This window comes from Lynx canadensis, chromosome B2 (assembly GCF_007474595.2).
Source record: "Lynx canadensis isolate LIC74 chromosome B2, mLynCan4.pri.v2, whole genome shotgun sequence".
Classification (NCBI taxonomy): domain Eukaryota; kingdom Metazoa; phylum Chordata; class Mammalia; order Carnivora; family Felidae; genus Lynx; species Lynx canadensis.
Genome location: NC_044307.1, coordinates 65703116 through 65730275, shown reverse-complemented (window position 1 = coordinate 65730275; position 27160 = coordinate 65703116). Strand labels below are relative to the sequence as shown.

The following is a 27160-nucleotide window of genomic DNA, read 5'->3' as shown; positions in this document are numbered from 1 at the left end:
TCTGAAATTCAATTATTCTGAAATTCTGAAATACAGGTGTGGGAATTACTGCTTTCAAATTGTGGTAATGAAACCATTTACAATATAAATGAATATAAGCATCCTATGAACGTTGCCATTCTTTGTCTCACAGTATGATAGAGGACAAGCATGTATGTAAAGGATCTTTCAAGGAGAATTGACCGGTACAACCTGCCTTGATCTGTGTTGTCTTCTAAGCTAGGGAGACCTAGGTCTCCCAGACCCTGAACCAACTACATGAAGAAACAGAGTTGATGCTGGGTATGGAATAAAGGGGATCAGAATAGCACATATGTCAAAATATCAGAGAGTGGCAGGATATAGGGCACAGTGAGGTAGGGAACACTTCAGAGAAGATCTTTTTAAGGAGATGAGGGGAAAAGATGAGTGAGTGATGAAAGAGAGATTAAAGAGAGAAACAGAAGGTAAAGGTAGGTCAGTATTAAGGATAATGATTACTTTGTAAACCTGATCCACCTACCACAGAATGTTTCTCCAATGTAAACCCTCTGACTAATCCTACACATTTTCTATAGGAGACCTGACAAAATAGGACAACAGGAAATTGAGTGCTTCTCATGGTGCTGAGATATTTAAAGAATAACCAAAAGTTGGCCATTTCAGCCTAAAGTCTGTACAAATGCTTTAGCCATTACTGCATTTCTCTGTAAAAAGATAGAAAACATGCTAAAAGAAAAGAGAAAGAAACCCAATGGACAAAGCCAGAATATTGGCTCTCTGAGACCCATTTCTTAGCACTTGTCTGTCCTTTGTAACTCAAGTTATTGATTATAGCAAAATGGGAAGGCTTTTGAGCTTGAAGCTGCATAGTAAAGGTATTACAGAATGAAGTATCTTTGACCAAGGACCAAATTTAATGTTAATTTCTTGTCCTGGGATTAAGTCATAATACAGACAATATAAATTCAGTCTACAAAATCCACTTAAGAACACAATGAAACTTCAATTCCTTACAAGAGATTTCTTGATTTTTCACCCAGGGTTCAGACAGAAAAAGGTTCCTCATTTATCTGAGTTGTGTGAAATTTAATAATAATCCTCCTTTCTTTGTAAGGTAAGCACTCTAAGGGTGATGGTCTTATGCACAGATGTCAGTTCCAATTACCTGCTTCTTACAAGGGCAAAACTGCCTCTGGTGGCCCTGCATTGTTTAAAAACCCAAACCCTCACACATTGTAAGTCTTGATTCCATCAGAGGTGTTGCTGAAGTATCACACCCACATACTTAGGGTTCAGTTTTCTCCTTTCATTTCTGACTCTTAGAGATTTCTCTTAACACAAATTCAGCTACACCTTTTTAAATAAACATTCTTTTTTACCATTATAGGTTTTATGCAGTGGAGATTAGTTTTGTTTTAAATTTCTTCAGCTTAGGCAGCTAAACAGGAAGTAGTTTCAAATGGTGTGTTGGCTGTTAAAAACTGAGAACAAACTGAGGGTTGATGGGGGGTGGGAGGGAGGGGAGGGTGGGTGATGGGTATTGAGGAGGGCACCTTTTGGGATGAGCACTGGGTGTTGTATGGAAACCAATTTGTCAATAAATTTCATAAAAAAAAAACAAAAAAACAAATGGTGTGTTGGGTAACTTTTTTCTTTTGATATGCTGGCAGTTTAAAATCTCATTTATATGTTCAGGGACACCTGTAGGCTCAGTAAATTAAGCATCTGACTTTGACCCAGCTCATGATCTCACGGTTCATGGGTTTGAACCCTGTGTTGGGCTCTGTGCCAACAGCTCAGAGCCTGGAGCCTGCTTCAGATTCTGTGTCTCCCTCTCTCTCTGCCCGTCCCCTGCTTGTGTTTTCTCTTTCTCTCTCTCTCTCAGAAATAATAAATGAATAAACTTTAAAAAATGTCATTTAAAGTTCAAAACCATTAAAGTATATATATTTATTAAGGATAAAATCCAAGTATGTGGTCCAAATACCTAGCTTCCTACAGTCATGGATACGAACTATGTCTTCACTAAGAAAACAACCAATAAGAAGGCTTAAGTAGAAACATTAGGCCATGTATTACAAGACTTCAAACAGCAAGGTATTAAAGAGGGCACAAAGCCAAGAAGAGAGGGAAGATCATTTACATGATGTACCAGCTAATTAATTAAATGCTATAGAAACTTTCTATACCCCATTTCTATACTTCATTTTCCTTTCCTATTTATTTCTATCCATGTGTTGTCTCTTTTTTTGCGGTAGTGGTTGTTAGACTTTAAAACCGTTCAGGAATTAAACAAAACAAATCAGAACCTGTGATTTCCCAGAAAAAGAGACTCCCTAAGTTCTACCTCAGTTAAATTTCCAACCAAGTCACATAAAAGGTCAGTAGTTTCTCTGGTTTCTACTATTACTAAAGGACCACAGTACTTCTGTGGTAGTTTTTTCATTCTTAATTTTTTCATTCTTCCCTTAGTTCATTTTTTAAAAACGTCTTCTTAAAAATGGTATGTATGTTCCAGGTCAGGGTAAAGCACACATAAAATCTCCCTCTACTCAAACACAATATATATTTCAAATGATAAATAACATGCTACAAAGCCTAAATAAGACAAATGTAGGGCTCAATTCTACAGAAACCACGGCGGTGAGTTGTTGAACCTGTCTGTCCCGCTGATAGGGAGACCAGCTCTGGATTGAGGCGGCTATTGCTGTAATGCCATGTACTGCTGGGAGAGAAGGCTAAACCCTACTTCAAGCTCTCCCAGTTAACAGGGCTCAAAGTAACTCCAGTAAGCCTCCCAGGACTGCTTTCTGAATGGTGCGGATCCCCATGTGATTTACAAAGCACAGGAAGCTATGGAGGAGAAAAAGCCTATGCTGTACATTCAACTGAAATATCATTCAAGAAATGACAAACGAATGGCATTTTACCACTCCCAGACTCTCACTAAAAGAATTAATAAAATATATGCTCTAACAAAGAGAAAAATGAAGGCAAGAAAAAAGAGATCTAGAAAATAATTATGAAAAATGAAATCAGTAAATCATATTAAATACGTTGGTAAATCTAAATATTAGCTATAAAAATAGTATTAACATTTATTTATATAAATGTTCTACAACAAGCTGGACCTATTCTAGATAACAGTAATATTAATGCTAAAGTCCTGTTTCATAGAGATAATAATTTTAGATTTTGCTAATAAAACAATTATAAAAGTAAGTATTGCACTGAAAAGTTAGGTTTGCACTGAAGGATAGGAAAAAAAGTATAATATCCTAAGCTCTAAAATAAATGAATAGGCTCAGAAAGTAACTCAATCAATCTAATAGAAGACACAAAAGGAAAAAAAGCAAAGCAAAGAAATAAAGGAACACCCAAATTAAATTAATACAAAGGAATATGTGTACAGTAGGAGTTTAAAAATATAAAAACAAAAAAATGAAGAATGCATCACCATCCAGATGTAAGTATGATCAACATTTTGATGTACATTCTTTCAGTTCCTTCTCTATATACAAATGTAAGTATTTTTTCAAAAACATACCATATAGTGTATATATACAATTAGCAACACCTTTCTCTCAACTATCACAAAAATATTTTTATGCCATAAAGATAAGAATATATAATAGATGTTTTATGGCTATATAGTATTCCTTTAAACACTGCCCTTTAATCAGAAAATAGAGCTAGCTTCCAATTTATATATTTTATAATAATAAATATTCACCGATACCCATGATAAAATGCTTTTTGAGATGCAATCATATTTTATAAACTAAACACAAAGAGGTCAGTTAGAGGTGAGGGTTCTATTAAATAAATTTGACAATTTCCTCATTAATTGGGCTACAAACAATTTCTTGCATAATTTTGATTCCAACCATCCAGACTGAGTTTGAGTAATTTCAATCACTATCCCAAGTGCCCTCCTCATTGAAAAATACAAGGCCTTGGATGATGCTGCTTAATGTACCTCATGGTTTCCCAAAGGTTCTTAATCTCTAACCTGATTCATGGCTTCCCAAAGAAACTATTCCCTCTGGAACCTCCTAAACCTAATTTAAAATGTTGGGGGATTATGCCAGTTAAATTTTCAGCTCTTTCCTTTCTGACCACTCAGCTATAAGTCAGTTCTCTGGTTTTATTTTACACAATTATTGCTGGTGTAATTGATGTTGTTTTATTTCTTTCTTAAAATCTAATAGCAATTCTTTACTGTAATTCACAATATAATTTCTTCTGTGTATAACTGAAATTTTTTTTCATTAAAATATGTATTAAATTAATGCCTAGTAATAGCAATATTGTGGTTTCCTTTTTATAGCTTGAAGAATTAATTAATGTCCAAATTACTAAAAATAATTAAAGAAACAGAATTCTGAGAACAGAGAAGTAAACTGTAATCACACAAGAAACAAAGTAAATAATTCTGTGCCATCTAGTGATCAGGTACCTATTGACTGAAATACTTTTTCCACATGCACAATCATTAAATCAATAAACTAAAGGGATAGACCAAGAATTAGAAGACAGGAAGTTACTCTTTTTCAGACTCAATTATCCTTAACTGTAGTTTTGGGTACATCTTTTCTCTCTACTGAAACATGTAAGTTATTAGTTTCTTACTTTTGTAATTAGCTTCACACATTTAAAAAATAGAGAAACATCGAGCAGTGTACAACTTAATCCAACAACTACATTTCTACGTATGTAAATATAAACTATCACTCTAAGTATAAACCAGTATATAAACGCATAAATCTGATGTCTTCACTTAAAATTACAATCGATTTCCTTCAGGAAAAGACACAAACATACAAATGTCAAAAATAAAATTAGATACTTCAAGAGAATACAGGAGGAAGTGAAATTTAGTTTTAGTTTTAAATCATGACTAGAGATACAAGGGCATTTAAAAGAGTGGAAAATCAAGTGTCAAACAGCAGAGATGGAAATGTGTATGATATGCATAAAGTACAGTGTTGGGGCACCTGGGTGGCTCAGCTGGTTAGGCATCCAACTCTTGGTTTTGGCTCAAGTCACGATCTCACCATTTTTTAATTTGAACCCCACACTGGGCTCCCCCATGCTGATAGCACAGAGCACGCCAGGGATTCCCTCTCTCAGCCTCCTGCTTGTGTTCTCTCTCTCTCAAAATAAATAAATAAATAAACTTAAAAAAAAAAAAAGGAGCACAGTGTTAGAGGAGGTGAGTCTGTGAGGATAAAATGGTGCTAAACTATGAGGACTGACGATCTTGGCTTAGGTTTTGGATTTTATTCTCTATGAAAAGACCCAATTTGTAAGAGTTTACAATTAACCCAACTGGGACAACCAACTGTTAGGACAATAATAATTACTCACATTTGTAGAATACTCCAGATTCTGAGAATTCTTTCCTATTAGCTCTATACAGGCATGACTTCTGGTTTCTGTTTTAGACATTTCCAAGGTCACTCCTCCAAGGTCACTCCCTCTCTCATTTGTGGGCTCCTAAGCACTAGTCAGCCAGGCAGAATTCACACCTGCTAGTCTGTCAGAAAATTAATTTAAAGTACCTGGGTACCAGGGTCGGAGTTCTAAAATCTATCTGGATACATACAACTCTTTATTCTGTCTTCAAAACATCAGTTGAGTCATTTTGTACTTATTCCAGCCAAATACATCCCCAAATAAATAAGAAACTTTTTAAAATGGGGTTCGCATATGATACAAAATTAAAATTCTCTTGGAAGAACCAGCACTTCATAATTTATAAAGGGTCAGGACTGAGATTTGGAAAAGTCCCTGAATGAAGACTGTCAAACTGCCATTCATAACCCCGACTACACACTGGAATTAGCATAAGTGATCCTTAAAAAAAAAAAAAAAAAACAATAATGCTTGGGCCACAACCCAGAACAATTAAATCAGAATTTCTGTGCTTGGGAGCTTGAACACTGATATCATTTGTAGGAAGCTTCTCAAGTGATTATAATGTGCACTGAACTAGTCCTATAGTTCTCAATTTAGTTGCACATGTTAAAATAAATTGGGGCATGGTTCCACAATGACTAAATCAGAATCTCTTTTGGTGCTGCTCTGACAATTTTTAAAGAGGATTCTAAGGTATGCCCAAGGATGAGGATCACTAATATAATCCATCCCTCTCATTCTGTAGCCCAAGGTAATTCAGTTCTTGAAAGATACGGGATTAAAATTGTTCCCTTGATCAGTAACCTCTAGGCTCTCTTTCCTCCACAAGTCTCTAAGCTTACAGTTCCCAGAACAGTGTATATGCTCAGCATCTCTCATTGTTCATGCCAGGCTCTCTGACTAGAATACCACATTGAATATTCCTGCCCAAATTCTACCCCAGTTCCACGATGAAACCTTAGGATTCTGGCTTTCCTCTGAGTTTCTGTAGCATGAATTATCTATACATCCTATTTGGTATCATAGAAATAAAAGTATTTATTGAGCACTTGCTGTTTGTCAGGTACTAGGTACACAGAAGCCATACCAGATTATCTAATTTAATCTTCACAACTACTGCATGGGATATGAACAGTTATTCCCAATGGCAGAACTTGAGGCTTACAGAGGTTAAGAAACATACCCAATGTGTTCCGTCTCTGGCTGTGCCTAAAACTCTCTCTTCATTATCTTGGATATCAATTGTCTTCATAAAGTAATCAATAAGATTCTTGATGATCTTATGTTTTTTTATGGATGAAAAACAAAGGAGACAAATGCAAAACTTTTGTATTTATCATGTACGTACACAAGTATGGAGAAGCCTTAATCTCGTTCCTCCTATGAATGTTATTGCTATGAACCTAATTGTGCCCCTCACTCATACGTTAAAGTCCTCACCCCCAAGTGAGAATATAATCATATTTGGAGACATGGATTTTACAGAGATAATTAAATTAAAATGAAGTCATTAGGATGGCCCATAATCCAGTATGACTGGTATCCTTATGAGGAAAGAAAATTCAGACACACACAGAGGAAACGCAGTGTGAAGGCTCAGGAAGGAGATGATCATCTACAAGGCACAAGAAAGGCTTATTTGTTTTGAGAGAGAGTATGCACGCACACAAGCTAGGGAGAGGCTGAGAGAAAGAGGGAGAGAGGGAGAGAGGGAGACAGAGACAGAGACAGAGAGAGAGAGAGAGAGAGAGAGAGAATCCCAAGCAGGCTCCACACTCAGCGTGGAGCCCAATGTGGGGCTCGATCTCACAACTGAGAGATCATGACCTGAGCCAATATCAAGAGTTGGATGCTCAACCAAGTCACCCAGGTGCCCTGGAAAAGTATACACTATTATCTCAGACTCAGAAGAGTTTACTGGGGATTAAAGTTAGATATGCCCTTGGGCATGGGACAGGTGCTTAGAAAACAAAAACAAAAACAAAAAAAACCTAACCACAGAAGTTCAGCTCAGTAATTAGTACAAAACACTCAAAAGATGGTTACAGGCAATAACTATTAAATCCAGAACAGCCATAAGAACCAGAGATACCCCATAATGTATGAAGAAGAATGATGTACAAGGTAATATCTGGACTTCCAATATGGCAGTTGGCATCAAGAAAGTCAGTATCCAGAGGTCCAGCTTCTAATTTCTGGCCAGGAAATGGTGAGGGCAAGGCAATGTTTTAGTTCTAGAGGGACTTGGGTAGCAGAACTGGATCCATGGACAAAACCAAAACATGGCAAAAATCTGGTGCCTGGTCTCAGGAATAGGTTAGAAGCCAGGCTGCTGGGGCTGGGTCTAGACTGCAAACAGAACAAGTGGTTAAATTGTGAATGCTAATCCTCAGAGGGTCTGGCTGGAGCTGGGGACAAATTGAGTTCCAAGCTCTTCCAACTACAAAGAGAAAATGGCTTCAGGGACAGGAAATCAGGCAGGCCTCAACACCCATAATGTCTCCTTCCCTGTTCAATAGCTTCTGAATTCTCTCCCAGGTCTAAGATTCTGTTATTTTGTTAAATTGAACCAAAAGTAAGGACAACCTTCTCATTCACTGGATAAAATGGGTCAAAAACACTGCAGTATGATTCTGCATTTTAAAAGGATACTGAAGAACAACTTACTGAGATAAAATAGTGGCACTAAAATCTTCAATATCAAATCTTTTTCTAAATGTATTTTGAAGCATAAATGTTTCCCCTTAAAATGACCTTTACTTATGAATCTTTTAAAACATTCTATGTTAAAATTGTAAGCACATATTACACATAAAATTTGTATGATTATTTTTGAAAATGTGGCCCAGATTTTAATTTAGTTTCTCCTGATTCAAGAATAGGAATATCTTTAAGATGTAACTAAATGACTAATATTTCCAGCTATGGATTAATTTAGGAGAAATATTATTGGGTATAATCATGTCAGATTTACAGGCTTAATTTCTTTCCTTTTTATAGGATTTCCTTTTAATCACAACTCTTATTTTAGAATCAAGGAGATTTTTTAGTAGTTATATATTAGGCGGAAATTGTAGCTCTGAAAAAGCCAGCTTTTCACCATGACAATTTCCAAAATTTGCTTAACACATATTCTTAGAATTAGCTCAGACCACACACATACATATACGCACACCACAGGGAGTTATTTGTGTCCTCTCAATCTCTTCCTAAGATTTAAATTGCACAGATGATTAAAACTGCTAATGTCCATTCCATATTCACTGTAAGAAGAAATTAGTTCTCAGAATCCCTCTAAGGCATTTAAACGGTAGCATCTAACACCCTAAATCATGCCTCTCTCAGTAGTTGAAAGGGAGAAAGAAACTTATCTTTCCCTCACCAATACCAGACAGTAGTCTCCCTTCTCTTTTGTGTATATTCTCATCTCTGTCCTTTATAATATTAACAAAAACCAGGCCAGGTAAAACTGTTGGGCTTTGGTGCTAAATGTCAACCTGTCCAACTGCTGGTCCTACAGTATTCTCTCTTGTCTGTATAGATCAAGAGGGTAAATTAAATAAAAAGCTAGAGAAAGTACTTGGTTGAAAGTTAAGAAGTGCAGGCAGACGTCTATAAAAGTGTGTTCATCAGCCTCTGTGTGAATGGGCTAAGCAGAAGTACATAAAATGAAACACGACAAAAGAAATGAGGTGGGCTCTTCTGAGAGAGTCACTATGGGCAGGGGCTATATTCTAATCATATATTCCAAAGCCTGGTAAGTGCCTGTCATACACTAGGAACTCAATGAAATACTATGTAGAAAAGGTAAAAGAGAAGCCAATGCTGTTATAATTCTACATGGATCCATTGCTGTTTTGAGGTTCTGGTGGCAAAAATGCCAGTTATAAAAGACCCAGAAGATACCAAAACTGGTTATATACAACTCAATGAAGGGGACACTAGATACCAGTTTTTTTATGTATTCCTATTCATGCACATGATGAAAATTAAAATAAATATGGGCCTGATATGTAGTTACAATAATTCATTTCCCCTCACATCCTATCTGTTCACACTATTATTCCACTTTTCAAACTTATTTTTAAATATTTATTTTCTTAGTTCTTCTAATGGAAAGTACTCTAATTTTTAAAAAATAAATTGCCTCTGTATATTGACAGCCTTATCGAAGATATTATCCACTGGTTTCTAATTTTAAGATAATACTTATGGTTAAAACTGACTAGAGATGTTATGGGGCGCCTGGGTGGCTCAGCTGGTTGAGCATCTGACTTCAGCTCAGGTCATGATCTTGCTGTCCGTGAGTTCAAGGCCCGAGTCGGACTCTGTGCTGACAGCTCGGAGCCTAGAGCCTGTTTCAGATTCTGTGTCTCCCTCTCTTTCTGCCTCTCCCCCACTCATGTTCTGTCTCTCATTCTCTGTCAAAAATAAATAAACATTAAAAAAATTTAAAAAACTGATTAGAGACGTTAGCTCACTTTTTTACATCCTTTGCTTTCACAAACCAATTTCTCCTATTATACTTCCATATTTAAATATACAAAATCTGGGGTGCCTGGGTGGCTTAGTCAGTTAAGCATCTGACTCTTGATCTTGACTCAGGTCATGATCTCATGGTTCATGGGATTGAGCCCCACATCGGGCTCTGCACTGACAGTGTGGAGCTTGCTTAGGATTCTCTCTCCCTCACTCTCTGGCCCTCCCGTGGTCACTTGCTCTCTCTCTCAAAATAAATAAATAAACACTTAAAAAATATATATGTATACATAATCCTGTATTTCTTGTCCTAAAATTTCAACAAGCTATTTTAACTTTTGACCATTTTAGATGAGAATATTCATGTGCTTACCTGCACTTCTTCCCTGCCCAAATCCTCTCACCCCCATATTGGCCAGTTTTACCTTTATTTTGACATGGACAAAATATTTATATTCAATTATGTAAACATACATAAGTATTAAATGAGCAAGGGAGTTCACTCTAAAACTTGAAAAACAGTAAGTGGCACTTACAATATTATTACATATAAATATTCCAGAACCAAGCAAAAATGATATGCAAAAATTAAATTTCCTTTTCTAGGGATGAACTGCCAGGCTTCCTGTTCACTCAGAGGAAAATGTGCCTAGGCTAATAGTTGAATGGGCTATTTCAATTAATAAAATAATGTCACACTTTTGTTTGCCTCATATTTGAAACTTGATTTTCCTTAATAGTGGTTGTTTTTGTTTTCTCAGTGTTCCTCTTTATTGTTGAAAAAAAAGAGACAGCCTTTCCTTATTCAGTCAATAATGCCATGTAATTCATTAGTCATTGGATATTTCTTAGAATCCATGACATTCTTCTTAACAAAGATTTTCTTCTTGGAACTTCCTGGAAATGACTTCCAGTTTTAATTTGTACATACTGCTTTCTGCACATAATGTCATTCAGGGATTTCTTTGCACTGGATTCTTGATTCAGTTTTTCTTGTTTCCCATTTGTCCCACTTTCTTATTATTATTTTTTTCTTGCGTGATACATCTTTAAATAATTTTCTCGGAAGGAGACTGCAAAGTAGGTTTTCTGAGAACCTGGAGTTGACTGAGGGTTTAGATGTACACAGAATTGTATTTCAAAATGGTTTTGTTCTTCCATACTTGAGAAACATTGAACAACTCTAGTCTGGAATCCACTGCTAATAGGAAGTGTAAGGGCAGTCTAACTCTTCTTGTTGTGTATATGAGCTGGTTTATTTTAACTTCCAAAAGCTTATAGATACTTTCCCTTTTTCCTTCATATCTTTAATGTTGTTGAACTTCCTCCTATGTTTCAAATTATGATCTCTGGGCTCATCCTCTGGGCTCCAATACATTTCCTCATGGGTCAGTTTCACATTCACCTCTTTTGGACCAAAAAGAGTTTATAGCCTTTACAATAGCTTTTATTTTAATGTATCAGATAAGATTATTTTACTTCCTGGTTAGGATAATTAACTCATACCTGAGGCAAGTTTGTGATCCTGAGTCCAGTCATATAGTCTTATATTTTGTCAAGTATTTGTGCCCAAGTGCTTCAGTGTTATGGGTTTTGGTAGCCACAGCTTTCTTTTTAAGCTTGGTTAATAACTTAAACTTTTCAAAAAAATTTTTACACAGAGTATCTGTGTGTTTGGGTGGGGAAGTTGCCCTGGGGATGGGGCTTAGACAGTTCAGAATGTATCAAAGGTAACCAGGAATGTAGCATTTTGTACTATGTTTTTTGCTCTTGAATTACTTCTTACTTCTAAGGTCTACTTGTTTATCTTGATCTTTTCTAGTGCCTCTTGCTGGCGTTCTTCATAGTTTGTAGCCTTTGTTGTTCATTCATATTTAAGACTGAGTACTGGCTGTACCACTAGGTATTTACCCAAAGGATACAAAAATACTGATTCAAAGGGATATATGCACCTTGATGTTTACAGCAGCATTATCAACAACAGCCAAATTATGGAAAGAGCCCAAATGTCAATTGAATGATGAATAAAGAAGTTGTGGTGTATATATACAATGGAATATTACTCAGCCCCCCAAAAGAAGAAATCTTAACATTTACAACGACATGGATGGTCCTCAAGAGTATTATGCTACGAGAAGTCAGTCAGAGAAAGACAAATACCATATATGATTTCACTTATATGTGGAATTTAAGAAATATAACAGACGAACATGGGGGGAAAGAGAGGCAAAGCATAAAACAGACTCTTAACTACAGAGAACGAACTGAGGATTTCTGGAAGGGAGGTGGGCAGGGGGATCGGTTAAATGATGGGTATTAAGGAGGGCACTTGTGATGACATTGGATGTTGTATGTAAGTGAGAAATCACTCAATTCTATACCTGAAACTAATTTTACACTATGTTAACTAAATAGAATTTAAATAAAAACTTGTAGGGGTGCCTGGGTATCTCAGTTAGTTAAGAGTTTGACTCTGGATTTCAGCTCAGGTCATGATTTCAGTTTGTGAGATTGAGTCCATGTAGGGCTCTGTGCTGACAGTGCAGAGCCTGCTTAAGTTTCTCTCTCTCTCTCTCTCTCAAAACAAATAAATAAACATGAAAAAAAAGAATTTAAATAAAAACTTGAAAAAGAACAAAAAATTGAGTACTGGCTGGATTTCTGTGTGTAGCTGGTATGAATTTCCATGTAAGTCTTCTTATCAATGCCATTCAAATGGACACTAACAGTGTCTCTAACATCTGTGAATGAATGGTGTTCGAGAGCTAATAACCTTCACTTTAGGGTAAACAATGTGTGCAACTCAGCATTAAGCTATAAAGGTGGGGGTGCAACAACCCCAATATCTGAGTTTTGCTCAAGCAGTCCACTGGATTTTTTTCTTGATTTCTATCTAGGGATTAAACATGGGGTAGCTTTTGTTGTATACAAGGAAGTAAAGAGAAGGGAACAGTAAGGAGAATAAATGGCTACTCTGTCAACATATGTTGAATGAATCTGCCAGTCTAAAGCTTTCCTTCTCACTTCCTGCTCTAAGGAACCTAGTATCTGAGCCGTAAGTCTCTGTAAGGCACTTCACAGCAAACAGTCTTTTCCACCACCACATCCTCTTGTTCACCTGGAAACCTCTTATGCCCACAAGTAGGCTACTTTCTTCTTTCCATCTTCTCAAGAACATCTCATGTGCTCACAGCTCACTTCCTTTTTCTTTACTTTTGTGGGATCTCATGGGATAAGAAAAATAAATGCTTAAGTTTGGGCAGCCATTTGAAGAGGAACCTCTTTTAAAGTTGCATTTGTTTTAAAGTTATAATTTTTTTTTAAATGTAACCAAATTCTTACCACAGAACCTGATTTTATCTTGGTGTATCCTATCTCTGTATAAACTTTCCAGTCAGAGTCTTCTGAACAGCCAATAAAAAATGTCATGAGGGCAGAAATGATGGCTATGTATATGTGCGTATTTATTTATTTAGTCACTGTACCTCTAGAACCTAGCACAGTATGCCTGGAATGCAGTAGGTTCTTATAGATACTTTGTTTAGTATCATGTGTATCATCCAATATTCATGTAATACTACATATAAATTAATACATAAATAAATCTGACCAAGTATTTAATTGCAAGCCCTCTTAAGACTATCAAAAGGATATAAAATGCATTCTTTGCTGTCAAAAAAACATAAGTAAATCAATAACTTCTGGCCAGAATTAAAAGTTCTGTGAGCAGCAGGCACTGTATTGCTGGAGGTAAAAGAGGATACTCCCAATATTTTTAGTTTAATGATTAAAGAATAACATAGAGAACTACATTTTCATTTACAGAATTTAGTACCTGATTTTTGCAAAGGTTCCAATTCTTTTTCCTTATTCTTCAATGATTAAATTGCTATGTACCTAAACTTAATAGTCAATAATTCATAACACCTAAAATCTATGCTCTGGTCCCTGGAAACTGTCTTTGTCTTTAGGTGGAAAATTCATACCTGTAATTAACGATACATAGTCTTATTTGATACCATTGCAGGTATCATTTCTTAGAATAAACCAGATATCACATACCCCTAAAAGGACTGATAAATACTACCTAGCAGTAATAGCTACAAACAAACCAATAAGCCCTTATTATACAAATTGACCTCAGAAGTCATTCATGGAGTACTTTCAAAGTTCACAGGCACAATCAATTTGTGTTGTATTTTCTGAGTTTATTCAAAGTCAGTAAGCAGAAGGGGATAAAAAAAGGAAATCCTGTTATCCAATGCCAGGCTCTTCTTCTAACTAGTTCTGTCTGAGGATTTATACTTTAAATTCCTTGTAAGTGTAAGTAGCTTACTCTCCTGATCAAGGCAGCAATACTTCTTTGTTTCTTCTCAGAACTGGTGCCATTTCTCTCCTCCACATTGGCACCATCTTTGTCTCTTTATTTCTCAAGCCTCTCTACTGAGTTCCTTGAGGAACAAAAAAAAATTTTTTTAATGTTTATTTATTTTTGAGAGAGAGGGAGGGAGGGAGGAGGGGAGGGGCAGAGAGAGAGGGAGACACAGAATCTGAAGCAGGCTCTAGGCTCTGAGCTGTCAGCACAGAGCCCAATGGGGGGCTTGAACTCACAAACTGCAAGATGAATTTGCAGAACTTCATGAACCAGAGATGAAGTTGAACACTTAACCGACTGAGCCACCCAGGTGCCCAAGATCTTGAACCCAAGATTTTTGAACAGAGGATCTGCAAATAGTATTTAAAGTAAACAGTACTGGGGTGTCTGGGTGGCTCGGTTGGGTGTCCGACTTCAGCTCAGGTCATGATCTTACAATTCACGAGTTCAAGCCCTGCCTCTGGCTCTGTGCTGACAGCTCAGAGCCTGCAGCCTGCTTCAGATTCTGTGTCTCCCTCTCTGTTCCTCCCCTGCTCACACTCTGTCTCTGTCTCTCTCTCTCTCCCAAAAATAAATAAACAGTAAATTTTTTTTAAAGTAAACAGTATTAAAATGAGGGGAATGCTAGACCCCAGTGCATATATTTTTGTGACTAAATGTAAATGTGCAATCTTAAATACTGCTTTGTATCAAGAGTTTTGGACCTTCATAAGAGAGGTTCAGAGGCTATGCATAGACAAGAGACAACCCAGACCCCAGGGAGGTCCAGAGATAAAAAGCTGGTGGTCCTTGGGCTAGATGCAGCCAGTAAATGTGTCTGGCTGGCCCACAGCATGTTTGTAAACAATGTGAACCAATTCAAGAATCCAATTTCACATCAAAATGAAAGATGTGGAAATACAAAAACTTCATTCTTACTTTCATTTAGAACAGCTATCCCTTTAAAATGTATGAAAGCTTTCCAGTTTTCCTCCATTTGATATTTATTTATTTATTTATTTATTTATTTATTTATTTATTTAAGAGAGAGGGAGAGAGAGGAAGAGAGAGGGAGAGAGAGGAAAAGAGAGGGGGAGAGAGAGAATGAGTGGGGTAGGGGCATAGAGTGAGGGAGACAGAGAAACCCAAGCAGGTTATAACCCTAGCATAAAGCCTGATGCAGGGCTTGATCTGACAGTTCTTGGGATTGAGCCCCACATCAGGCTCTGGGCTAACAGTGCAGTGAGATCACGGCCTGAGCTGAAATCAAGAGTCAGATGTTCAACTGACTGAGCCACCCAGGTGCCTCTCTAGCAAAAAGTTTCTAAAATCCTTGGAATTTCCAAAGTGATGAAAGCCATAAAGGTATCTATCTTTTGTTAGGTTAAAGACGTGACTTTTGGACCACACCTAAGGATGGGTGCTGGTTGCTTGGAGAATCAATCACGTGATTAGCGGATTGAAACTTTAGGTTCTAGCCCCCTGACTTCCTGACAGAGGAGTACTAGAAGTTGAACCAATTACCAATGGCCAATGATTTAATCAACCCTGCCTATGTAATAAAGCCTCCATAAAAATCCAAAAGTACTAGGTTGAGAGAGCTTCTAGGTAGGGAACATACGGAGGTGCTGGGAGAGTGGCATGCCTGGAGAGGGCGTAGGGAGGGGCTCTGCACCCTTTCCCCAGAACTTGCTTTATGCATCTCTTGCATCTGGTTGCTCCTGAGTTATATCATTTTATAATAAATCAATTATCTAGTATGTAAATGGGTTTCCTAAGTTCTGTGGGCTGTTCTAACAAATTAATCAAACCCATTAGGAGGTTGTGGGAACCTGTGATCTACAGCCAGTTGGTCAGAAGCATTGGTAACAGCCCGGGCTTATGACTGGCATCTGAAGTGAAGGGCAGTCTTTTGGGAATGAGATACTAACCTGTGGGATCTGATGCTATCTCTGGGTAGGTAATATCAGAATTGAATTAAGCTGAATTCTCAGACATCCTGCTGGCATATGAGAATTGCTTGTTGGTGTGGAAACTCACTCCGCTGCACACACACATATTGGAACTGAGACCAGAACCCAAAATAATGGGCTATAATTAAAATGCAATTTTAATTTCTGTCTCCCCCTGCCCTTTAAATTTTATTCCATGGGGATAATCTTCCCTTGACCCTGAAACTCACAACATGGCAGCCACTCTCCTAAGAAATCTCTTCCCAAATCATTCTTCTCACCCCATTAGATCCTATAAGACATAAATATAATTCTCACACCTTTTCTTTGCAGTTATGTAAATGAATGATGCTCTCACACTCACTGTGACATTAAATATCTATGGTATAGGTAGCACGAGCAAAACCAAGACAGGAAGAATGCTAATTTAGTATCCTATTTTATATGCACCATCTCATCAAACCACTCAATAATAATACCACACAGATACTCTTAGCTCCATTGTGCCAATAAGAAAACTAGGACATATGAAAGTTAAGTAACTTGTGCAGAGTCACAGGATACTGCAGATTATCAGGCCCAGTTCCCCAGATCGTCCTTAGTAGACAATAGTGGGGTTTGGTAACAAAGGCATTAATAGCGCAGAGAGCAGAATTTCTAATTCACTTTGAAATAGGAAAATTTCTATGCTACATTGATTCTAAAAAAATGTATGCTCTTTATAGTTATTGTTTCATTTGGCAAACACTTAGTTGGGATTGGTTAAACTATTAGAATAAGACAACTACTTTGATTGGAGTGTATTTTCAAGACATTTATTGAAAACAGATTAATTATCAGAGAAAACAGAGTTGTCTGAATCAGATAAATATACATGTGATGCCCCTGTGTTCCCAGAAGAAGATATTTTACCTCAACTTCAGAAGTGTATATAGTCAACTAATGTCCCCAGAATGATAATTCCTAAGGAAGGAAGACAATATGCAGAGGCAATAAGTTCCTCACATTACACCAATTCCATCCTTGCAATTACCCATGCCACTTGTCATTTTTTTTCTTTCATAATCTGTTGGTATTGTGAGATTCAATTCTGACTGATTCTATGCCCACTGTGATTTAAAACACATATTCAGAAAAAGCTGATGTAGAGTTCTTTAAGAAATGGGAAAATATACATATACATATACATATACATATACATATACATCCATTAAGAGCTATCTGCATACCAAATAAGCACATCCAGTTACATTTTAATTTAACAGTTTATTATTTCAGGGAAATAAAATATGTGCTCACAAAACAATGTTAGGTCACAGAGGCAGCAAGAGTACACTCACCATGGGACTTTTAAAAAGACCATAGACAGTATGCATAAGTGTATCCATGTTGACTTCTAAGTCAAACATAAGTCATCAGAAAGTGTACTAAAAAGCCAAATGATCCCATATGCATAGAATATTTTAATTTCTGTCTCCCATTGCCCTTTAAATTTTATTTCATGGGGACAGTCTTCCCTTGACCCTGAAACTTAAAACATGGCATCCATATTCTGCTACATAATCTCTTCCAAAATCACTGTCCAAAAAACAGTTATTTTAACTTGAGATGCAATAATTATAATGCCAGAGTAAACTTTCTTAATTGTTCCCAAATACATATATCCATTCATCCATCCATCCACTCACCTATCTATTTATCTAGACACACAGATAAATAGATGGATACATGTGTTTATATATGTATATCTACATCTATACTTGTATCTGTCTACCTACCTACCTACCTATCTATCGACAGAGAGAGAAAGGAGACAGAGGACATAGAAGGGGAGAGGACACAGCCATGCAGTTTGAAGATAGAGAAGATGAGGAGGTAAAGTTACTTTTTTATAAATTTATAATATTTAGCACATAATTTAGCAACTATAAAACAAGCCAAAAAACTGTAAAAATAGTCACCTCAAAATATAACTAAGAAGCACTACAAGGATGATTATCACCACCATCAAATTTAGGACTGTAGCCAATTTAAATCTGAGTGAACAGCAGCAGAATGATGTGAATCTTCAAAACAAATACATAATTTCAACATTAAACTGAAATATTTTCTAGACCAGCATTATGTTATCCAAAGGAACTTTCTGTGATGATTGCTCCTGAGCACTTGAACTGTGGCTTAGTGTGACTGGGGAACTGAATTTTTAAGTTTATTTAATTGTAATTAATATAAATAGCCACATGTGGCTATGGTATAGTACACAGTGCAGGACAAGACAGAAAAAAAAAAGTCAGCGTATCACACAACACTGTAAAATGTTTTGTAGGGGCTCCTGGGTGGTTCAGTCAATTAAGCAACCGACTCTTGATTTTGGCTCAGGTCATGATGTCACCAGTTGGTGAGTTCGAGCCTTGCATCAGGCTCTATGTTGACAACACAGAGCCTACTTGGGATTCTGGATCTCGTGCTCTCTCTCTGCCTCTCTCTCTCTCTCAAAATAAATAAGCATTAAAAAAATAGAGGTACATTTGGGGCACCTGGGTGGCTCAGTCAGTTAAGCATCCGATTTTGGCTCAGGTTATGATCTCACAGTTGGTGGGTTCGAGCCCTGCATCAGGCTCTGTGCTGACAGCTGGGAGCCTGGAGCCTGTTTCAGATTCTGTGTCTCCCTCTCTCTCTGCCCCTCCCCTGCTCACGCTGTCTCTGTCTCTCAAAAATAAATAAATGTTAAATAAATAAATATAAATAAATAAATAAATAAATAAGTAAGTAAAGAGGTACATTCCCCTTTATCAGGAATAGTTATGGTTTTCTAGAAAAGAAGCTTTTCCCCCCAGACAAATCACCCAGAAATGATAAATTAAAAACACAAGACTGCACACTGAATTTCCCAGAATGACAAGAACACAAGTCATTAAGAACTCTTGTAACCCAAATTTGAAGCCTGTGATTATGTTTCAAAATCCTACCAAAAAGAAACAAAGGAAGCGAGCAAGCTAAAACCTTCTATTCTATTCCCTGTGAAGCTATGTCTGTGAGCACTTCAAGTCGCACTTTCCCCTCCACTTCTATGAAAATACGGAGCTATAATTGACATACAACTCCGTATTAAGTTTAAGGTACACCACATGATTTCACATACATAATGCCAAACGATTACCAAAATAAGTATAGTTAGCATCTATCTACTCATCTAGCTAGAATTTTTGTTTTTCCCTCCTGATGACTTTGGAATCTAGTCTCAGCAACTTTCTAACATACCATACAGCAGTGTTAACTACAGGCATTACCATGCAGGTTTCAAGGCACTTGAAACTTTTTACCCCTGCACATGCGCGCCTCTGAGCCCCAAACACTTCCGTGCTCGTGGTCCACGCGGCCAGCCCTTACCTTTCTCGCTGACGCTCTCGCTCTCCAGCTCCACGTCCTCGCAGCTGGTGTACTCCGGCGTAGATACGCCCTCCTCCTCCGAGCTGCTCACGGACATCTGCCGCTTCTTGCCGCCTCTCTTGGACCGGTGTGGCTTCGGCGGGGAAGGCCGCACGGACTCCGACTGATCAGAACTCAAAGAGTCGTTCCGCAGCATAGTCTCCACCTTCTCGCGCTTGGACTTCCTGATGAGGACGGCCGAGCTGGGGTCCAGGCGGCTCTGCTTCCTGAGGGGCTCCTGGGCTTTGGGCTCCAGGACTTCTGCGGGGACTGGCCCATGCCTGGGTGCCGGCGGGCTGTGGTTCGCCAGCTGCTTGGCGCCCGGCGTCCTGACTTCCGCAGTCCTCTCGGCAGAGTAGGCCCGCGGCGACTCCGGCGGCGAAGCCCTGGCGGGGGGCGGTGCGCGCTTGCCGGCCTTGGCGTCGGGCGGCGCAGCTCCGGCCTCAGTGCGCGGGAGCGCCACGTCGCTGTGGCGCCGCTCGTGCCTCGCGCGAGACACCCGGGCGTGCATGCGCATCTGCTGCTCCTCCGGCGGTGGTTTCACCGGGTACCGCGCCAGGTTCGGGTCGCTGCGGTACCGGGTCTGGTACTCCTCCTCTTTCCTTTGCTTCTCATCGTCTACCGCTTTGCGATCCTCTCGTTTTTCCGGCACATCTGGGTAGTCCTGTGACCGTCCTTTCTCAAGCCGTCGACTTTCCCGCCTTTCTTTCCGCTCGCGTTCTTCCACGGCCCCCTCTCCCGGCTGCACTGAGGACTTGGGCACGCGTTTCCGCTCGCTCTTCTGGGCTCCTTTGCCATTCTGCTCAGAGAGCCCTGGAGTCTTCTTCCTGTGATACACAAAGGAACGTCAAGAAGAAAAGCAATGTGTAAAGCTAAAAGTAAAGCTAAAACTGAAGACCAGATTATTCGTTATAATCCGATGTCTAATTAAACGATTTGATAAAGAACTACATTAAACCTGTGTATCTGATTAGCTTTCTAACTAAAGCTCCTTTATATTACAGCAGCCTAAGGAACTTTAAAAGTTGTTTTCACATTTAAAATTCCCTATAAGTTAACTAGATTAATTAAAACCACCAATAAATTAATAAATGAACACGTTTTATGCTAACTTCTGCTTGTGAATGAAAGACTTGAAAATGTTTTAGATGAAACTAAAATATGTAAAATATAGTAGCACAAGAATACACATATCAGTTCAATTCTAAATATATATACTTGATATACATCTAGACAATACATTATCTGCAATCTTTTATTATAATAGAAGCTTTTAAAGAAATGTAAATACAAGTATGCTCATTTCAAAAATCAAACCTAGTAGCACTTCTTTAATAGTAGAAAAAGGTAATTTTAACAAGCTTATGTGCACCCAAACACTTAAGGGAGATGGTTAGGAAAGAAAATGACCGAACTTTAGCCTTCATTTTACCTTCCTTGGGCAATAGAAATATTGAAATGTTTCAAATTATTATTCAGTTTTCCTCCTTCTCTTCTCTTCCTTTCCATCTCCCTCATTTTAGAACATAGTCCAAAAAACAAAACAAAAAAAAAAACAAAACACCAAAATAAAACAAAAATGGTTTTGTTTCTACCCTTCTCTCCATCCCATTTAAGGTACTGCAAAGATAAAAGGAAAGGAGTTTGGCGACCTTTGAATCTTGTAGCTATATCATTCAGTTGCCCTTTCAGTCCTTTCTTGTATACTGGAGTGCACCTAATTTGGGAAAGTTCCAGCAACTATACCAGAATTTATCAAAAGTAAGGGCCTTGTCTAAGCACCCTGACACTATACAATATACCATGCAATTAAAGTGGGAACAACCTAAGCCTTATTATTATTTTTTTTTGAAACCCTGAGGCCCATAGAAGGCTTTCCAGAGGAAACATTTTTTTTATTTCAAGTCCAAAAGCAGACCTCATGCATAAAAATAAAAAAATAAAAAAACCAAGATGAGAAAAAGGGCAATTTCTATTGTGGGTCACCAAAGTAGTAGTTACTACGATATGCTGTGGGGTCAGTTTGAGGAGGGGCTAGTAGTAGTAGTAGCAGTAGTAGTAGTAGTAGAAAGAATAAAGGGGTTCAAATGGCATAGGTAAGCAAGATAGCATGGCAAATTCTGCTGAAGACGTTTAGTGCACATTGTTCTTTTGAAGTGAAAGAGATTGTCGTAAGAGGGTGGAACTGCAAGGGTGCCACTGCAGGTTTACAATGTAAGGAGTCTAATAGGAACATATATTAATTATCAAATACAGTTTTCATACAAGTGTGATGATTGTACTACAGATATTTAGTAGCTCATTAAGGCATCGCTGATCTTGTTAGAAGTTTACATTGAATAAATTTTTCCTTGAAATGCTGATAAATAATGCTTACCTTGCAAAGTTCACATGAGCATTAAAGGAGAGGCCATCTGTGAAAGTGCTTTATGGAGAGTGCTTTATATGGAGTGTCATAAAAACGAAAGATGTTCTGCAGTCTCTCTGATCTTTGCTTCCCCGAGTATGTGTTTCCCCACCTCTACCTCTAATTATTCCATTTCCACTAACTCCTGATGAAGAATTCTTCAGTAACTTTAAACAGACTGCCTGCCATTCTTTTGGTCTCACTTATCTCCCTGAAGTTGCCACCCATCTCTTCTTTTCCTTCCATACCCTCAACATCCTCACTCTTTTCTTATGTAGTCACATCATCACAAGTAATTTATATAATCAGCAGTAGCATTTGTCTCTATAAATCTTCAAATTTAATTTAAAGTTTAAAACAAAAAGTTGGTTCTCAGTTCTTATTCTTGACTTCTTTATAGTTTTTTGTTTGTTGTTTTTTGGTTTTTTTTTTTTTTACCATATGTCAAAAACAGGATTCATATTTTCCCTTTAGAAACTTTAGAGCTCCAAATTCTCTTATTTACAGGTATCATTTTCTGACCAATCCCAAATTGCACCTCCAATATTTTTGTCTCTTCTTAACCCACAATAGTTTGTCACCAAAAGCTATCCATTATACCTTCACTGAAGTATCTCTAGTGTCCTTTGTGTGTTCTCTCTGTATAGCTCAGGTGCATCCATTCTCTCTTTCTGAAACGTCCTCTCCTTCCTGTCTGCCTACCCTACAACTCCTGGGGATCCTGGAAGGCTTAATTCAGAAGGCACCTTCTCTTTCCTGTGACTTCCAAAGTACTATATATCTTCTAGATCCCAATGTATCTTCTAGCTTTGATCAAATCAGCTTTCTGGTACAGTTAATTGCTCAGGTGTCTGTCTCCTCTAGGATAGTCTGTGGTAATTTCCCTGGGATCTGTCAGAAAAGGGACCATGTCCTAATCATCTTTATACTCTGGTTCCTAGCACAGTGTTTGCTTATAGTATACACATGGCTACTGGATTGATTAATAACTACATTCAATGAATGTGAGATGCTCCAAAATACCAATCTCATGATGAACAGGGCTATGTCCTCCTTGTTAACATGGTCTCCCAGTGCGTAGCATCCTATCTCATCTTAAATGCATTGTTTGAATGAAGGAATGAATCAATTAAAGTAAGTTATCTGATCATGTTAGCCCATGCTTAAAACCCTCAATAGCTTTCCATTATTCCTAGGATAAAATGTAACTTGGCCAATAGGCCCAGTGTGACTTGGTCCCTGATACCTAACCAGCCACCTCTCCCCAACTCTACCATGCCCTCCCCTTCTGCTACTCACATTCCTGGCAGTGGGCATCCTTTAGGTTCTCTCATGAGAACTTGTTTCTTCAGGCCACATGCCTGTGCATATACCTGGAGTACTCATTCCATTCTTTTTTTTTTTTTTTTCAAAGTTTATTTTTTTTTTTATTTTTGGGACAGAGAGCGACAGAGCATGAACGGGGGAGGGGCAGAGAGAGAGGGAGACACAGAATCGGAAACAGGCTCCAGGCTCCGAGCCATCAGCCCAGAGCCTGATGCGGGGCTCGAACTCACGGACCGCGAGATCGTGACCTGGCTGAAGTCGGCCGCTTAACCGACCTCGCCACCCAGGCGCCCCCTCATTCCATTCTTTACCTGGTTAATTCCTAGTCACTTGTCAGAGCTCAGCATAAAAGAAATGTCCTCCAAAAAGACTTTGCTAATATAGCTGTGCATCCTCCACTGTGTCAGGTCATAGTTTCTCAGAGCACACTTTCAAATTAAAGTGCTAGTTCTATAAGTAAATAAATGATCTAAGAACTTTTCTGAATTCAAGGTTGGAAGTTAGTAACTTGTTTACATCCGTGCATGTTAGGAAAGAAAAGCTTTTCAATAAAGGTCTCCTAAGGAATGACACATTCTAGAGGTAAACAAAGCACCTCAGGGCTATTGTTGCCTTCCAAGTGGGGCCTGAGAAGTACTACCTCCACATATTCCTCTTAATAGCAGTTAAATTCCTGAAAATAGGTTTTCTCTCAATATAAAATCTTGTCTTTTGTTTACAGGGTTAATGAACTATTTATTACCTCTCTCTTGGAGGTTCACTTCTAGACCTCGATGAAACCTGCTTCTGTTCAGGCCCCAGGGCTTGCTGTGAGGACTCCGCCCCTTTGCTCCTGTCTGGCTGTGCGCTGGGAGGTGCTGTGTCCTGGGAGGAGGCAGCTGCTGTGCTCAGGGGTGTCTGAGACCGTGATCTTTCTTGGAGCCGTGCTTTCTTTTCTCTCGGTACCTCAGAACCAGCACCTGTAGCTGTATCACTTAGGGTTCCATCCTGACTTGGCTGCTGAGGGCCACTTCCAAAGAACCATGCCCCAGATTTGGTTAAGATTTCTTGTTGCTTTCGACATAAATTGCATACCCACATAACCTATTTGAAGAAGAGAGAACAATATAAATTTTCTATGCCATTTCGAAATGATGGATGTTTATCACATTAAAATATCTTTTAAGGAAAAAAATGGTTGTAATCTTTATACTTATCCTTCCAAATTTCTTGTGAAAATGATCCTTGCACAAGTTAAGTACATGAATGCCTAGAGTGGCACCCACCTGAAACCAAAGCACCTCTAAGTTGCCAGAGTAGGGTTTTTTTCTTGGTGTTCTTAACCACGTGATTCTGACTTTCCTTTTACCATGTATCCCTCACGTTTTATATGACTGACTCTGAAATTTCATTTAAAATATCTGTTAGTAAAAATGTTCTAAGCAGGGTAGTTGATTGATTAGAAAAATGCAAGGAGCTATAGAATTAATATTTATGTACATGAACCTCAATGTCTTGAAGGAGTTAGAAAATAGGTCTTCTCAAACTTTATGCATTATTAAAGCCAATATTAAAAGATATTCATAAGGAACAAACAATAAAAGGTAGACACAAAAGGAAAGGTCAAGCTGTATATCTTCTCTAGTTTATTAGTAATAAACTACCCTCAGGTTGATATTATGCTATAAAAGTTTCCACACACATATTTACTAAAGCAATAAATTTGGGGCTAGGTTTATTCATTTGTGACTACTCCGATATAGTTTCCACTAGAGGAGCTATTTTGGAACAGTCATCTAGCAACATATCCACTGATAAATTATAAGATGTATTACCACCTAAAATAAATCTACATATCAGCTCTCCTCTTGGTGACATTTAAAATTGAATGTAACAACGAGGACAATGATGGTAACAGAAGTAATGAATAACAATAGCAGCAAAACATAGTAGACACAGAGCCAAGATAGGTGCCTATGGCCCCATGAGCCTTCTTTTCAAATATCACCAGTACCTCTGCTTTGTGGTATAATTCCACCTCCCTGCCTCAGTTGCTTTCTTCTGAACACACTTCAGTTTTCCTTTGTACTTGAGAAACAGCACCCACAGGAAAGACTGTTCACCAAACTTCAGGCCCTTGTTTTCACAAATACTGATTCAGTCAACAATTACTCAAAAATATCACATAAGGGTGAATAAATTCCAGATACAGTAATTGAGAAACAGTTAACTGTTAACAGTCACCTATTAACAGGTAACTGTTAACAGTTAACTAACAGTTAACTATTAAGATAGTAAAAGACAAAGCCTTATTTAGTTGGCAAAAAAGAAAATGTACCACTGAAAACATTTGAATGAATAGGAGAAAAACAACTGTAGTTATAAAATAAGATAAAATACAAGCTAAAGTTAGAACAAGAAAAAAAGGGAGAGAAGTTATATATTTTTAACAAGGAAGAGTGTATAGATGAACTGTTAAGAACTGCTGCTTTCCAAGAAAGAAAACTCAAATGAATTAATAATATAGGAAAAACTAAGACTTAGAGATGTTTACTCTAAAAAGCTTAAGATTGACAAAGCTTAATTCATTCCTCTACCCTTCCTCAGGTCATGAAATTAAAGAAACTAGATTCACAAAAGCAGTTAGTTGAATTCCCATATGCTAAGATGTTAAACAAGATACATAGTGCATTTCATAGGCCTTTAACAAAATAAAGGAAATATGGAACATATCTGTAATTTACAATGCTTCCCAAATAATACTATATTGTGCACAGTGTATCACAATATCTTTATGTCATGATAAGGTCCCTCAGAAGATCTGATCAGTTGAACACAGTCTTATCAAGGATAACATTATAAGGGGCAATACCCCAAGGCCAGGACTCCATGCACAGTGACACTGATTCTCCTCTATCCAGACCCTGGAGGGGGACAGGTGATGCACTTCTTCGTGAATTGCCTCTTCAGCTGACAAAATAGTAACGAGAAGGTCTGAAATTACGCAGTTCAAAGAGATTGGTAAGAATCTCAGACTATTTGTATCACCTAAATAGACAATAAATTTGTATTTACTACACTGTAAGCAAGTATTATTCATCATCAAAAGTAAGGTTTTTAAAAAAAATATTAAAGTATATTTAGGATAAATATAAATTTCCTTTAAAACCATACAGAAAACACAATAAAACATATAATTAAAATAAAAATTCTAAAATGAAGTTAAGTTAAAAAAAAAGAGGCAGAAAGGAGCATTAAACATGGGTATAAGAAGGGTAAAGGAGACTCTTCACTTCTTTGTACATCTGAATATTTTCTAGAAAATAATCTTATTTTGATTGTTTCATATTTTTAAGTGTTATAAAAATGGGCCAATTAAAAGTAATCACTAGATTTGGACAGGTTCCAAATCTTGAATATGTGCAGAATTGCCACAGGAGTAATAAAAGCAGACAAATTATGGTTGTTGCCAAATTATTATTATTAATATTAAATATTAAAAGTCATTTAATTTCATTTCATATTGATTCAAAAGGTTACAGCTAGTAAGTAGAAGCAACTACTTTAATATTTTCAAAATACCACTTATTCACTTAAGTCTGGATATTTCATTAATTTTGTCTATTTTTAAGAGGAAAAATAGCGTTTAAGTCCAAATTTTTCCTATGTTTTATTTCCTTGTGTACACGTTTTAAAATGTGTATTTCAAAATTAATTATAAGTGTGGTCAATCTATCCTCCAATCTGAAAGCAAAACTAACTATAAAAAAACAAAATATTTTTTATTAAAATACTATCTCCCAATCTCTACCATTATATAAATTACTCTTG

General features: G+C 37.5%; 1 protein-coding gene across 20 annotated transcripts in view; it reads right to left on the bottom strand.

The window, feature by feature from the left end:
- Positions 1–27160, bottom strand: part of RIMS1 (regulating synaptic membrane exocytosis 1) — a 488852-nt gene that overhangs the window by 202462 nt on the left and 259230 nt on the right. For all 20 annotated transcript variants that reach the window (XM_030315837.1, XM_030315800.2, XM_030315814.1 and 17 more), the window contains 2 exons: positions 24093–24433; positions 19579–20444 (listed from right to left, as the gene is read on the bottom strand). In XM_030315837.1, coding sequence (XP_030171697.1) covers positions 19579–20444; positions 24093–24433 — 1207 coding nt within the window. The remainder of the gene's footprint in view (positions 1–19578; positions 20445–24092; positions 24434–27160) is intronic.